Consider the following 15,846-nt stretch of genomic DNA (forward strand, 5'->3'; position numbering starts at 1 on the left):
TTTGAATTGATTGTGTTTCAGTAGTCTTTTGTGATAAGAAGGAGGGTTTTGGTGGTGGGACTTGTGTCCACAAAGCAGATAGACTGGTAGATTAGGGTGATGAGTCCACAGCTGTTGCCTTTGGTCTGATCTTGTCTAATGTTAGTGAAAGTTTGAAAAATTGGTGTTTTTTGAGTGTCTTAGTTTTGTTTCCTGTATGATGGCAATGTGTATGTTGTGTTGTTTGAGGAAGTGTTCGTTTGTTTTTTGTGTTGATGCCATCAATGTTGTAAGGTTGATGTTGTGTGGTCTGAAGATGCTTTAGGTTGTCAGGGATTGGGGTATAGGTGGGGAAGGATTAGGATCTTGGTTAGAAGAAGGGAGAGGAGTGATTGGGGAAGAGGGCAGGGGGAGGGGTGTGGGTAAAGGTGCAGACGGGGGCTGGGAAGGTGGGAGTGACGTTATCAGTGGGCAAATAGAACATGTGCAGGTGTTTGTGTATTGATTTATGTCAGTGAGTGTTATGCAAGTGAGGTGGGCCCAATTTTTGCTAAAGTTACACTGAACTGAGACCTTTGTCTCATCTCAAGGTGATGGATTTGGACCATGTTGGACATGTGTATTTTGTGGTAGGGCAGGGATTGCTCGCTGCATATGGCTAATAGTAGGAGAAGAGAGATGATCGCTGGAGAACCACCCCCTCAGTACAGCAAAAATGTGAAGGTGCATTGTTGTAAAACAGAGGGTTGTGGTACTCACCTAGATAACTGAAGCTGTTCCCTGGGATCAGTGGCACCCGCATAGAGCCGGTGATGGGATTTTTCATGCTCAGTTGGGCCCCAGCTCTTAGGGTAGTGATGGACAAGTGCATGGAAATGGATGGGAAAGGTCAACAATGTACAGCTACACAGAAAACTATCGTTAGTAGGGGTGTCGAAACATTCGCTAATGAACATAACCTTATGATACCGAAGGGTTGGTATTTCTGGGGTTCGAATTGTTCGAATTCCTTCTGAATGAATATGAATCGAATAATAGTTCCGGAGTTCATATGGATTCACTATGACATGATAATCTTATTTCCGATGGAGACTTCAACTTGTCTCAAATAGTTTCGTTGTTTTGTGTCAAAATGATTAGCGTGATTTACTAACGATAGTTTTCTGTGCAGCTGTACATGTGCTGTTTGTAATTATGTATGCAAAACTTGTTTTATTTTCCAGTTTGCTGCATGGTATATGCACATTTATCAGTGCTCATACATTATTGAGTGACATTTTGGGTAATTTCAAAGTATAAGAACCCAACTGCTTAGTCAATGCAGGTAGTGTTTGGGGGAAGCCAGCACCACTTATATTTACTCAGGGATACCTACATGGCTTCATCCAACAGGAAATGTTGAGTTGCAAGGTTGCTGTGGTTCATTCAGGTTTCTTTGTTATTTTTGTTTGTTTGGAATATACTGATACATTTAGGAGTTGCTTCCACATGTATGCATTTCTTTTCTTTTTTTAATGTCCATTTTAGTATCAGTGGGTGGGAGTGGGTATATGCCTTTTGACTTGACTACCTCCCTGGTTAAGGGGGAAAAAGCCCTTGATATATAGTATCAATGATAGATGTCACTGCCATGGAGATACTGTGTACGCAAATTTTTCAAGAAACAATGTTATTGACTATGGTGCAGGTCAAGTGGTGATGGTAGTTGTACTTGTTTTGTTTTACTGACTGGAAATGTGCAACCCAACAGTACCATAGCTAGCAGTGGTCCTCATATCTGCCCATAGATCTCTCTTGGTAGAAACACTGGAGTTTTGTCTTTTTTTTTTTTTTTTTTTTTTTTTTTTTTTTTTTTTTTTTTTTTTTTTTTTTTTTTTTTTTTTTTTTTTTTTTTTTTTTTTTTTTTTTTTTTTTTTTTTTTTTTTTTTTTTTTTTTTTTTTAGTATGGATCAGTTTCTGTGACCTTGTCAGTGAACTTTGGTGTTGGTGGGTCAGCTTGAGTATCTGAAGTCACCACCCCTGGTGGTGAACAAGGAAATTACAAAGAAACAAATGGATTGTAGAGATACCTTAGAACTTGAATGTTCCATAGGCGAAGAATTTTATAATTTTGCCTCGGAAATCAAACTTTTCTGTGAATTCAAATACAAAAGTGCGAATATCATAAGGTACTGCATTCTACACATGTTTCAATAGAAATATAGTAACCTAGAAGATATTTCTCTGACTTAAAGTGTAGATATATAGGAAACAATTTTAGTGTACTGTGTATGTCATTAATGTTTAAAAAAAGTTCCTTTGTAACTTGAATTTTTCTTAACTTGAATGAATCAAGAGGTACCACTGTATCATGATGGCATGGACCACTGGGATGATATGAATATATAAGGCTCTATCAAATAGGTTAAAGTGGCACCAGAATTATATCTGAACAGAAACTGGCAAGGATGTGTTTGATTAATGACACCTCCCAGCTAACAATGAACAGTACATCCATTGTTATCGCATGAGGTTCCTGTGTGATCATCATCACTTAAAGATCCATGCACATTATTTTGTACTTATGGGCAATGTGCTAATGAATGTGAGTACACTCCCAACATAATTACAGTGGGTAAAAGTGGGAGCATTTAGGAATTTCAGAAGTCTGGTCCAGTGTAGTGTATGATTTACCATGGTCTTGGGTCATGTTTTGGACTCAACCACTATTACCTCTTGGCTGGGGGATCAGAGCTCTTGTATGCCTGATCTGGGATTCACCATGGTTCTCTATGGTCTTGGATCATGTGTTGGTCTCATGATTGACAGCTATTACCCTCCTGGAAGAGAGATCAGAGCTCATATATGACCAATCTATGGGTAATGTTTACATGTGCACACATCCCCAACTTTCCTCCCACAAGAGTTGGAGTAACGACTTGCATCACGGCGATACTGAAATTATTTCAGCACTGTGTGTGTGTGTTTGTTTGTTTGATTGATTGATTGATAGTTGAGTGTTACTGGAGTGAGTTAAATTCTTGATACACTATCCCACCAGAATGGTTATACATATACCAAGGCTGTTTCCCCCTTACAAGGGAGGTAGCCAAAAAGGAAAAGGCATAAAATCATTCCCACCCATTCCATCCCTGAATACGCTCCACACCCCTCCACCCTCCCTCTTATCTTAGCACCTCTTGGATGACAGGTCATCCCTGCACCTTGTCCACTGCCCTGGGTCAGAAGCAGTGTCGCCAGACAGGGTCAGAAGCAGTGTCGCCAGACACAGCACATCCACCGCAAGGCCGCTTCATTAAATCGACGACCCCCCTCTCCATCCCCCCGTGCGTAAAAGGAGAAGACGGGGAAAAATCCCTTCGGGCTGCGTCAAATTTTGCTCACACATACTACCTCACCCCCCATCCCCCCGCCCATTCCACCTCGTATCTAGCCTAGTAACCCCCATCATACACCTCATCTCAAACACATTCAAACTCCTTCTCTCTTCCTCTCTTATGTTCCATGTTTCTGCCCCATACAGTGCTGTTGGCACAATCACTCCTTCATACAGTCTCCTCTTAGCATCCATTCCCAAATGTTTATTCCTCATTACACTTTAATCCACCAAGGCATTTACTCGCTTCTCTCAATCTACATTGTCTCCACCTTTTCCTGCCACATTTGCACCCAAGTATCTAAAACTATCCACTTCCTCCAGTCGCTCTCCCTTAATGCTCACTTCCAGTCTACTGCCACTTTCACCCCTTGTACATCTCATCACCTTACTTTTACCCACATTTATCTTTAGCTTTCTTCTATCACATACTCTCCCAAACTCTGTCACCAACTTCCTCAGTCCCTCTTCCAATCCTGCCACAAGCGCAGTGTCGTCAACAAGAAACAACTGGCTCACCTCCCACTTTTCTCCATTTTCTTTAACCATCTCCAATCCCTGACCCACTACCCTTGCATTTACCTCTCGCACTACCCCATCCATGTATAAGTTGAACAGCCAAGGCGACATAACGCATCCTTGACGAAGTCCCACTTTTACCTCAAACCACTCGCTCTCTCCATTTCTAATCCTGACACAAGCTCTACTACTATCATAAAAACTCTTGACAGCTCCTAGAAGCTTTCCTCCTATCCCATATATCTGCATAACCTCCCACAGTGCCTTTCTGTCTACCCTATCGTAAGCCTTTTCCAGATCCATAAAAGCCCAAAAAACATCCTTCCTCTTTCCTATAGCTTTCTCACATATCTGTCTTATCACAAAGATCTGATCTACACAACCTCTACCCGTCCTAAATCCACACTGTTCCTCACCAATTACTCCCTCTGTTCCTCTCCTAATCCTCTCAGTCAAGATCCTCCCATAAGCCTTCCCAACTACACTTAACAAGCTAATCCCTCTGAAACTACTACATTACAAAGGATTACAAAGGCGTAGCATGCCGACAGGAGACCTTTTGGTCCATATCTAGGTCGGATGCGAAAAAAAACTAATAATGTAAATAAATAAATGCATCGGTATAGTTAAATAATAAACAAGCAGGTAAATAGTAAATAATAATGAATTGACATATAACTAATAATAAATGAAAATCAAAAAGACAAATGATAACAAAACAAAAACAAATAATATAAATTATAATCATTACAGCATCTTGCTTAGGTATTTATCTAAATGATTCTTAAAGCTTCGAACTGAACTATATTGCACTACCTGTGCAGGAAGTTTATTCCATTCATTAACTACATGGTTGGCAAAGTTGTTTCTACCTACTTCTAAATTGAATCTATTTCCGGACAGTTTGAGACCATTGTTTCTTGTCTGATTCTCATTCAATGTGAAAATTTGGTCACTTTTGATGTTGTCAATTCCCTTTAAAATCTTAAAGACCTGTATCAAGTCACCTCTGAGTCTACGCTTTTTTAGGGAAAACAGATTCATATGTTTTAGTCGATTTTCATATGATTTATTTTTGATATTTGGAATCAGTTTTGTGGCTTGCCGTTGTACTTTTTCCAGTCTGTCAATGTCTTTAATGAGATTCGGTGACCACACGGAAACAGCATATTCCAAATGTGGAGGAACTAACGATTTATATAGCTTGTAAATGAGTGATGGACTTTTGAAATCAAAAGATCGCGCAATCAGTCCTAGAATCTTATTTGCCTTCTCAGAGGCTGAAATACACTGCTTGGATGATTTGAGGTCGTTACTGATAATTACGTCGAGATCTTTTTCACTATCCACTTTTGTTAATGAATTTCCAAATAACTTGTAATCGTACTTACTGTTATTTTTACCTATGTGCATTACCTTGCATTTACTTGTGTTAAATTTCTTTAGCCACTTTTCAGACCATTGCTGTAATTTATCTAAATCTTCTTGAATATGTAATTGGTTTGAGTGATCATTTGCCACTCCGCACAGTTTTGTATCAGCAAATTTGGAAACAGTAGATTTTAGTCCATGGTCTATATCATTTATATATACTATGAATAGAAGTGGCCCAAGAACAGAACCCTGAGGAACTCCACTTGTAACATTTTTCCATCTAGAATTTTTTCCATTTAAAACAACTCTCTGTTTTCGACCATTCAACCAATTACTAGTCCAACCTAATAGGCTACCACTTATTCCGTGTAAAGCTAATTTAGTAAGTAGTCTTTCGTGTGGGACGGTATCAAAAGCTTTAGCAAAGTCTAGATATATTAAATCTATATTGTTTCTTTTGTCATAATTCGAGATAACTGTGTTGTAGAATTCGAGTAAGTTAGTGACGCAAGAACATTTCTGTCTGAAACCATGCTGGCTATCATTTATCAAACGGTTACTTTCTAAATGATGTTCGATAGCATCTCTGATGATAGTTTCCATTATTTTTCCTAAGATTGAAGTCAAACTTATAGGCCTATAGCTATTTGGCTTCCTTTTGTCACCTTTTTTTAATATGGGAGTAACGTTAGCTAGCTTCCATTCTCTTGGGACATCTCCGGATATGATGGATTTCTTGAAAATAATTTCTAATGGAACAACAATCTCATTTTTCATTTCCTTTAAGATTCTTGGATGCCAACTGTCAGGCCCTGGTGTTTTTATTAACTTTGAGTTTAGCTATACCCCTTTTAATTTTTGTAAAGTGGAACTATACAGGCACTCCTCCAGTCGTCCGGCACTCTACCCTCTCTCCAGCAAACATTAAATAACCTCACCAGCCAGTCCACCATCACTGTACCTCCTTTTTTTAGACATTCTGCATGTCATCCATCCAGACCAGGTGCCTTACCTGCTTTCATCATCTTAACAACTGCCTTCACTTCATCCCACATATTTCTCCTCCATTTTCCTCACTCATTACTCTCATTTTCTTAGCATTTCCCACTGCAACTATCTTCCCTCCCTATCCTCCTTCACATTTAGCAACTCCCTAAAATATTCTGCCCATCTTCCCCTTACTGCCTTCTCTTCCATTATTATCTCTCCATCTGCACCTTTTACCTTTTCTTCTCTACTTGATTTGCCTCCTCTTCCTCTCTTAATTTCTTTCCAAAACATCTTTTTATTACTTTCAAAATTTTCTGTCATACTCTTACCCCACTTCACATCTGCTCTCCTCTTTGCCTCCTTTACCTTTTGCTTTACTTCTCTTTTCTTTTCTTTGTACGTCTCATATGACTCCCTCGTCCTATTTTGTAACCAATCTGTGAAAGCTCGCTTCTTCTCTTCTACAACCTTCTTTATTTCCTCATCCCACCATTCACTACCCTTCCTTCTATTTTCTCCTGTCCTTCTTGTTCCACACACCATCTTTGCACACTTTGTGACTCCCTCCTTGAACCATCCCCATTCCTCCTCCACACCTAGCTCTACTCTATCCTTCACACCCTCCCACTCCTCCTTCAGCTTCTTCTTGTACTCCTCCTTTTTTCTTTTCATTTAAAGAGTTCACTCTAAGCACCTCCCTACCTTTTGTCCCTTTCCTCTTTCTCCATCTATCCTCCACTCTCAACTTACCTTCCACCAAAAAATGATCTGATATTCCCCCACCCTCTCCCCTTAGCACATGTACATCCTTAACTCTTCCTATCGTAGTCCTATTTACCACTACATAATCCATCAACGCTCTATCTACCACCCTTCCTTCCACCACCCTCTCCCATGTGTACTTATGCTTGACTTTCTTCCAAAACACTGTATTTGCTATCATCAACTCTCTAGACACATTTCCACCATCAACTCTCCACTACGATTCTTTCCTGGAACTCCACATTTCCCAACCACTCCATCAATTGGACCATTTCCTACCCTAGCATTAAGGTCTCCCAGTACTATTACGTTGACATTTCTCCCTAAATCCTCTATGCACTCATTTAAATCTATCCAAAAGGCCTCCCTTTCTTCTACACTCTTCTCACTGCCAGGCCCATATGCACTTACAAAGACCCACATCTCCTGTCCCAGTTTCACCTTCATCCACATTATCCTTGAGGAAACCTTCCACTCCACTACACGTTTACCTATCTCTTCACTTACTAGAATAGCCACCCCTTCCCTCCCTCGCCCTCTCTTCACTCCTGATAACCTCCCACTTACACTCCCAAACTTACACTCACCCTTCCCTTTCAACTTAGTTTCACTCAAAGCCAACACATCCATCTTTCTTCTCTCAAACATACTACCTATATCTTCCCTTTTACTCTCATCTGTACCACATCCACGCACATTAAAAGACCCAAACCTTAGGGTGCTGTTCCGAAAACTCCCAGACCCTCTTATGCCTTTAATTTTTCATTTAGGAATGTCCCCTGTGGGGCTACAAGGAGAAGGATGCCTAGTCCCACTCCCCGTCCCTTTCTTCTCGCCTCTTACGATCCAAGTGGAAATACTTGGTGGCAGTATTCTTTTCCCCCACCACCAATATGGTTCAACAGGTGCAACATGGTGGGACAAGGTTGTCAAAAATAATCACGGTGTTTTGGTAAAGGTTGTAAGTGTGTTTGCGTTGTTACTAGATTTCATAGTCTGAATAAACCACTTGTGTATGAGAATATTTTATAAGGTCTAGTTGAATCTTTGCACACCTCACTGATTGTGTATAATTTTTTACAGATGGTTTGGCCAGGAACAGCAGTACAACATCCTTGTCATGGATCTTCTTGGGCCTTCCTTAGAAGACCTTTTTAATTTCTGCAGTCGTCGCTTTACAATGAAGACTGTTCTGATGCTTGCAGATCAAATGATTGGTCGTATTGAATTCATTCACAATAAGAACTTTATTCATAGAGATATAAAGCCAGGTTAGTGGAATTTTTTCAGACAGACTTGTTAAGGTGTGAAGGGTACACAAATTGTTTTACTGTACTAGTCTTTCTTTCAGCACATCCTTACTGTGGATGTGCTGTGTCTTGCTGCATTGCTTCTGACCCAGGGCAGTGGGCCAGAGACAGATGACCCTTCATCCACAAGGAGCTAAATTGAGAGGGAGGAAAGGGTGGTGGATGGAAAGGGAATGGGTGGGAGTGGATTGGGTAAGGGCTTTTGGCTTGGATTATAAGAGAGAAAAGAGCCCTGGGTATGTAGATAGATAATATTTCTTTCTTAGCAATTGTACTGTTGTGGCTTTATTGTATTGTTCATAATTCCTCAGTGCATATGTTCTGAACCTGTAGATTATTTCCATATCTGTTGGTGTTTGTGTATTTGGATTATACAGATAAAAGTAGGACATACCACTGAAAGGTTATTGCCCTAATAGAATAAACAATGATGAAGTAAGTCCATTGATGCAGATAGTGTAAGGGGATACTAAATATCACTGGGTTTTTATTCACATGAGAGCCCATTATTGTGCTTATTGTAGCATCAACATTGAAGAACATTTTAGTTCTGTTTTAGTATTTGTAATAGAGGGCTTGTTGTGACATTGGTGATGTTGTCATAGTCGTTGGTAGATGGATTTAATTTTGTGTTTTAGAGTGTCTTCCTTCACTATTTTATGATGTTTCTGATATTGCTCTCATAAGCGTAGTTGAGAGGTTCCTTCATGAATAAGTCACGTGACTGCTTTTATTTTATTACTGACAACTAGACAGTTCTAATTTTTAGGGGCAGTAACATGCTGAAAAGGATTCATAAAAGTTTATGATGATGATGATGATATGGTTTAACATCACAAACTCCCCCCCCCCCCCCACATATAGTTATGCGGGGAGGCTAGGATGGTGCTCCTTACAGAGGACTTTGTAGCATGGAATATAATGAACCCTGCCCTTGGTTCTATTGTGCCAGTAGCAGGGCTCAAACCACCATCTCCTCAACCGTTGCTGCAAGTAATGATACCCTAGCCCGCTTGGCCAGTGAGCTTCCGTAAAAGTTTATACATACATACATATACCAAAGGCTTTTTCCCCCTTACATGGGGTGGTAGCCAAAAAGAAAAAGTCATAGAAATCACTCCCACCCAATTCATTTCCCATATATTCCACTCCCCTCCATAAATACACAAAATATACAAACATACCTATATCAAAACACCCATTCCCCCCTGTAACCTGGGTGGCCTAGCTAAGGCTTGTATGCACCTTTCATCTACACCCCCACCCACTGTTTGGGTCAGAATCAGTGCAACAAGACAAAAAGTTTTAATTTAATTTGCATATATGTGATGTTTTTCATGACTGTGATTGAAGTTAAAGCATACTTTGATGTCACTTATGAGATATTTTATATTCCAGATAATTTTTTGATGGGCATTGGTCGACATTGCAATAAGCTCTTCCTCATTGACTTTGGTTTGGCGAAGAAATACAGAGACAGTCGTTCACGGGCCCACATTCCTTACCGAGAGGACAAGAATCTGACAGGAACAGCACGCTATGCATCCATTAACGCACATTTGGGCATTGAACAGAGGTGAGTAATTTGTCTTGGTTTTGATTTTCACAGAGATATAAACCTCACCTCACCATTTTTACAACTTGTTAACATTTATAAGATCATGTCTCGTACCTCTCATCCTCCCCTTTTTTTCTCCTTATAACTCTCCGTAGTCTGACCTTCTTTGAAGTGCCACCTTACTAGTACTGGTCTCCTCTTTGTAAATTAACAGATTCCCTCTTCCAAGAGTCACAGAATATAATCATCAGTTTTTCCCACAGTTCCAGAGATCATTTAATGAAGGAATTACTTTCTTCTTCTTTTTCTTCTTTGTCTTCTTCTCCCATTTTTTTTTTCTTTTCTTTTCTTTCTTTCTTCACCATTTTTCTTCTTTTTTCTTTCCTTTTTCTTTCCCTTTCTTTTTTCTCTCTCCTCTCTCCCTCTCCCTCCCTCTGTATTGCCTCCAGACCAAGCAGTGTGGTGAGGGACAAGGGTAACCCTTGATCCATAACAAAGATAGAAGGATCAGCAAATGGATTTTTGTATGAATCTCGGATGTGTCCATGGTTTGATCCGGCTGCTCCCCTTGTATGTCTTTGTTGGTTTTGGGAATACTACTCTGCCCCACAATAACAATCCCCAAACAACACTATAATTCTTCTCGAAGTGACTATCAGTCATGCCTAGGGGCTGTTGCTAGTTTTCTAGTGACTGCCAATCTTCTTGTAGAGAGACCAGGGGCAATGGAGTAATTGATTTTGATGTGATACTATTAATGTGAACGTCATGTTTGTGAGATGTTTGTTTGGTGCTAAACATAGTCTGCTACCTGCAAGAACAAATTACTAAAGTTTTATCTTTATTTCAGTCGACGAGATGACTTGGAATCTCTTGGCTATGTACTGATGTACTTCAATCGTGGCTCATTGCCATGGCAGGGACTTAAGGCTGCAACCAAAAAGCAGAAGTATGAGAAAATCAGTGAAAAGAAAATGTCCACTCCTGTTGAGTCTTTGTGCAAGGTAGTTATTGGTTACTTTTTCAATGTGTTTCTCATATGAGAAAAGGGTGACAATATTTTCTCTTAACCCCTTCCATACGGTGCCACATACGTAGGCGGCATGAGGAGCAAGTGGATACGCGAGGCTGCCATATCGGCGTCTTGATTATAATTATTGTAGTTGCCCCTGCGTTTTGACATACTCTCTAAACTGTCTTTAATCACATTTTCTATGGTTATCAAAATTCACGGGTGAAACAGAGAACGATCGATATAAATGGTGACTGTATTTTATGATGCAAGTATTATTACGACACGTCGTACGGCTGGCAGTGGCTGCTGCCCGCGAGATTTAAGGCCCGTACTGAAGAGGTTAAATAAGCTTTTCTCTTCCTGGTGTTTGTAGTGAATGTATTAATATTAAGCTTTGTCTTGAATTTTCTGTGAATGGTTTGGTTGATGAAATCAGTATGTATTTACAGTGTACATGTGTAACTGTTGAACGTAATTGTTAATGAATTCATTTTATTTGCCATTCAGGGTTTCCCAGCAGAATTTGCCATGTACCTCAACTACTGCCGGGGTCTTCGCTTTGATGAGGCGCCAGACTACATGTACCTGCGGCAACTTTTCCGCATTCTTTTCCGTACTCTGCATCACCAATATGACTATACATTTGATTGGACAATGCTCAAGCAGAAAGCTGCTGCCACTGCTTCTGCTGTGCCTGGCTCTACTCCTCAACCAACACAAACTCAAGGTTTGATCTCTAGATTGTACTTGTTTACCAAGACGTGAATTACAAAACCTGCTGGTTTAGCGTATAGTACGCACATGTGCCAGAAGGCCTCTTTCTCCTGTAAAAAGTGGTTGACCTGCTAGGGCATGCACCTCCTCATCACTCGTCCAATATCCATTTATTTTCCCCTTTCACCTTGGCTCCTTGTGGATAAAGCAACATTTTCATCACCTCGATAACTATTGCCCCTACACATATGCTCCTCAGAGCTCCGTTCATGCCAATTAAATTTATCGGCTTTCATCATCATTATCAAGAAATGCACCTCCATATCACCCATTTATATCCCCTTTTATTTTGGTCTTTTGGATATCGGGCCATCCGTCATCCATTCACAACCATTCTCCATTTCCACCTATCTCTTGCCCCCTCTCTTTATGTATTCACCATGTTTTCCTTTTACCCAAGGCCACCTTCACTCCATCCATCTATCCATCCATCCATCCATCCATCCATCCCATTCTCAGTCTTTCTTTCAAGTTCACTTCATCCAGATAATTTTGTTAGTCTTTCTTCATTCATTCTTTCCATGTGCCCAATCCATCCCAGTATTCTTTTATCAATCCAACCTGCCAGCTCCCTTTCCACCCATGCTCATGTCTGCACTTCATTTCTCATTCCATCCAGTCTCGTAATGCCCCGCCATACTTCTCAAACCTGTTTAAACCTCCTTTCTGTATCTTAAATTCCAGGTCTACCTCATATAGTGCTGTAGGCACAGTCACCCCTTTATATAGTTTTCTCGTCATGTGATCAATCAATCCATTGCCGTAGGTCTTTTTCAGGAGACCCACAGCTCCCAGGTAATGGGCAACAATCACTGGATTGGCCCACAATACACTCAGGGAAGTGATATTGTGTAATTGTCTGGGTAAAGTTAATGTAGGGTAGTAAAGGATGTGATACTCAATGTCTTAAGTATGGTGATTGCTTCTGTGGCCAGGCCAATTCTTATTTAGTAAGCTGAATGGTAGCTTGAAGGTATTCGTATTTGTGCTAGTGCTGTTCTTGCTTGTCATGGGAGGAATTTGTCTGTAGGATTGGTATTTGGGGAAGTTTGGTGGTTTTGCCTCGAGTGCATGTTTAGTGGTGTGGATATGCTGTGTCTTGCTGCATTGCTTCTGACCCAGGGCAATGGATGAGATGCAGGGATGACTGTCATCCAGGAGGAGCCAAGAAACGAGGGAAGGAGGGAGAGGTGGTGAATGGGAGTGGAGTGGGTGGGGATGAAATGTATGGGAGTGGAGTTACGCTTTTTGACTTTGGCTACCTCCATTGTAAGTGGGTAAAGGCCCTTGGTATATGCATGTATATATTTGTTTTTGTTTGGATATGTTGTATAATACAGGTGGTAGGTTGTACTTGTGTTGCGAAATGTGATGGATGGGTGGTACTGAGGGCTTGGATGTAGAATGTATGACTTATTTTTCATTTGATGTTTTATGAAGAGGGTTTTGGTTGCTCAGTAGTCTGTGTGTAGATGTTAGATGTTCTATTAAGGTGGTTTTACGCTCGTTACACACTTGGCATTTTTTTATAGAGCGTTTTTTTTTTACCGCTGCCGCCATACCAGTAGTGGCGCGTAGGAAGCTATTGCAAGGGACACACTGAGCGGCAAAATGGACGAGCGTTTTTTTTTTACCGCCGACGGCAGCAATGCAGCCGCTCACTGCCACTACATTCGACGTTTTTTTATTACCGCCTTCCCGGAAGTGGTGGCTTACGTGATTCAATGCCACACATTTGATCACTGACCACCGTTCAACAAGGTACTAGTAACATGGATAGAGAACAACTTCTTGCATTATTGCTATATCGCCGTCGATCAAAGAGAAGGCGAAAAAATACTTATTTGGGTTCATCCCATTAATCAGAGGAGAGAGGAAGTTGGAGCCTTCTACACTTTGTTTCCTGAGTTAAGAAACGATGAAGATAAGTTTTTCAGCTATTTTAGAATGTCGATCTCGTCATTCGACGAACTGCACAACCTGCTAGAAAACCATATACAATGGAAAAATAATGGACTGAGGAATTGTATTCAACCGGTGGAAATGCTGGCAATAACTTTAAGGTAAGTAAAATTATTAGATTGCAGAACCATATATTTATTTACAGAATAATACATCATTTTATTACCACCACCACAACATCTCATATATACGTTTGGCAGTATTTGATCAATATAGATTACAATTCAGTAAAGTCGATAGTGTTTGTAGAAGATAGCGAAGCAGCTGAAGGGCTTGGAGATTGAACATTATCATCCATGATCATTGAAGATTTACTTCCAAAGTGCTGAGCATCATAACTTTTCTGCTGCGGTAGGTTTGAAATTGGCTGGAAATGTGTGAATGGAGAGCAGGTCACTTGGTTAGCTGGAAGTGGAGTACTTGTAAATTGCTGTGAATGTATGTTACCTGTAAGTGCTTGTTGAGGCATGTGGGGGACATTGAAAGGTTGTGTGAAATTAACATTAGCTGGTTGATGTAACTGCTGGATCTGGGAAGTAGAAGGTGTGTGAAGTAGATGAGGAGTGGAAGGGTATGTATTTTTAATTTTTGAAATCACTTGAAGAAATTCCATTTGGCATTGAAGCCACTGATTGTCATCAAACTTGTCCCCATGTGGCAACAAACTTTTAAAGAATGTCAGTTTGTCGTTTTGTTTCTCAGAAACATTTTTTAATGCCTCTAAAAATTTTAAGTCGACATCGTCCATTTTTTTATGTTGCCTTTTACGTCCTTTTGCTTTCGAAACAATTGCTTCGGCTTTTCCTTCAACTTCCTTCAACATACACTCTATAAAGGATTTGTGGGAAAACCCAGTTTCGGCTGTGGCCTTCCTTGGGGAGACGGGACTGCTCGGACAGACAGTCTAGGGAACGACAACAACAACAACAACTTCCGGAAGCGATGGTGGACCACTTAGCTCTTCAATATTGCTGTCTTCATTGTTGTAGCTTTCTTCTGTTTCTCTTTCCTCGTATATTTTTTGCAGAAACTGTAGTTCTTCTTTGTATATGTATTTTTTCACCTTTGACGCCTGTGAACCACTTGCTTTTGCTGCTTTATATTTCTTTTGTGATCTGACAAAAGCATCACGTAAGTGTTTCCACCTCTTAAGGACATCTTTACCTGAAAATAAAACGATATAAGGTGAAAACAGTGTAAAACAAATCGTTGTGTTACAAGCCTAAAATAAGAGTAAAGAAACATGCAGTGTGAACAGGTTCTCATTTAATCCTCAAATTGGGAAACTTCTGTGCCCCACCCTTTATAATAATTGTGTTGAATAGACACAATGTTTGTATTTTCAGATATTTGGCTAGTGGATGCACATTTGTCGATCTCCACTACTCCTAGCGAGTGTGAATATCTACAGCAAGATTGATTGTTTTGGAGGTATGCCAAGCTCTGTGGCTAGTTTTGCAAAGTGAGTGCATCCCACAACCGACTAAAGAAACCTGGGAAGTATCAGCAAAGGGATTTGAGTCAATTGCAAATTTTCCTCATTGTATTGGTGCACTAGACGGAAAGCACATCCGTCTCGTGTGTCCAGTGGGAAGTGGCTCTATGTTCTTCAATTATAAAGAGTATTATTCAATTGTGCTAATGGCTATTGCAGACAGTTCGTACAGATTTACCTTCGTGAACATTGGAAGTTATGGAAAAGACTGTGACTCTTCTATTTTCAAAGACACTGTGGAAATCCACAGGTAACATACATTCACAGCAATTTACAAGTCCTCCACTTCCAGCTAACAAAGTGACCTGCTCTCCATTCACACATTTCCAGCCAATTTCAAACCTACCGCAGCAGAAAAGTTATGCTCAGCACTTTGGAAGTAAATCTTCAATGATCATGGATGATAATGTTCAATCTCCAAGCCCTTCAGCTGCTTCGCTATCTTCTACAAACACTATCGACTTTACTGAATTGTAATCTATATTGATCAAATACTGCCAAACGTATATATGAGATGTTGTGGTGGTGGTAATAAAATGATGTATTATTCTGTAAAAAAAAATATATGGTTCTGCAATCTAATAATTTTACTTACTTTAAAGTTATTGCCAGCATTTCCACCGGTTGAATACAATTCCTCAGTCCATTATTTTTCCATTGTATATGGTTTTCTAGCAGGTTGTGCAGTTCGTCGAATGACGAGATCGACATTCTAAAGTAGTTGAAAAACTT

The 15,846-nt window shown here is 40.1% G+C and overlaps 1 protein-coding gene across 2 annotated transcripts in view; it reads left to right on the plus strand.

Moving 5' to 3' along the window:
- The window catches only part of LOC143019631 (casein kinase I), a 33,083-nt gene that overhangs the window by 10,841 nt on the left and 6,396 nt on the right, over nucleotides 1–15,846 (plus strand). For both annotated transcript variants that reach the window (XM_076175445.1, XM_076175446.1), the window contains exons 3-6: nucleotides 8,084–8,271; nucleotides 9,709–9,886; nucleotides 10,719–10,872; nucleotides 11,391–11,610. In XM_076175445.1, coding sequence (XP_076031560.1) covers nucleotides 8,084–8,271; nucleotides 9,709–9,886; nucleotides 10,719–10,872; nucleotides 11,391–11,610 — 740 coding nt within the window. The remainder of the gene's footprint in view (nucleotides 1–8,083; nucleotides 8,272–9,708; nucleotides 9,887–10,718; nucleotides 10,873–11,390; nucleotides 11,611–15,846) is intronic.

The sequence above is a fragment of the Oratosquilla oratoria genome, chromosome 37, assembly GCF_046742065.1.
Source record: "Oratosquilla oratoria isolate Oo_2021 chromosome 37, ASM4674206v1, whole genome shotgun sequence".
NCBI classification, from domain to species: Eukaryota; Metazoa; Arthropoda; class Malacostraca; order Stomatopoda; family Squillidae; genus Oratosquilla; species Oratosquilla oratoria.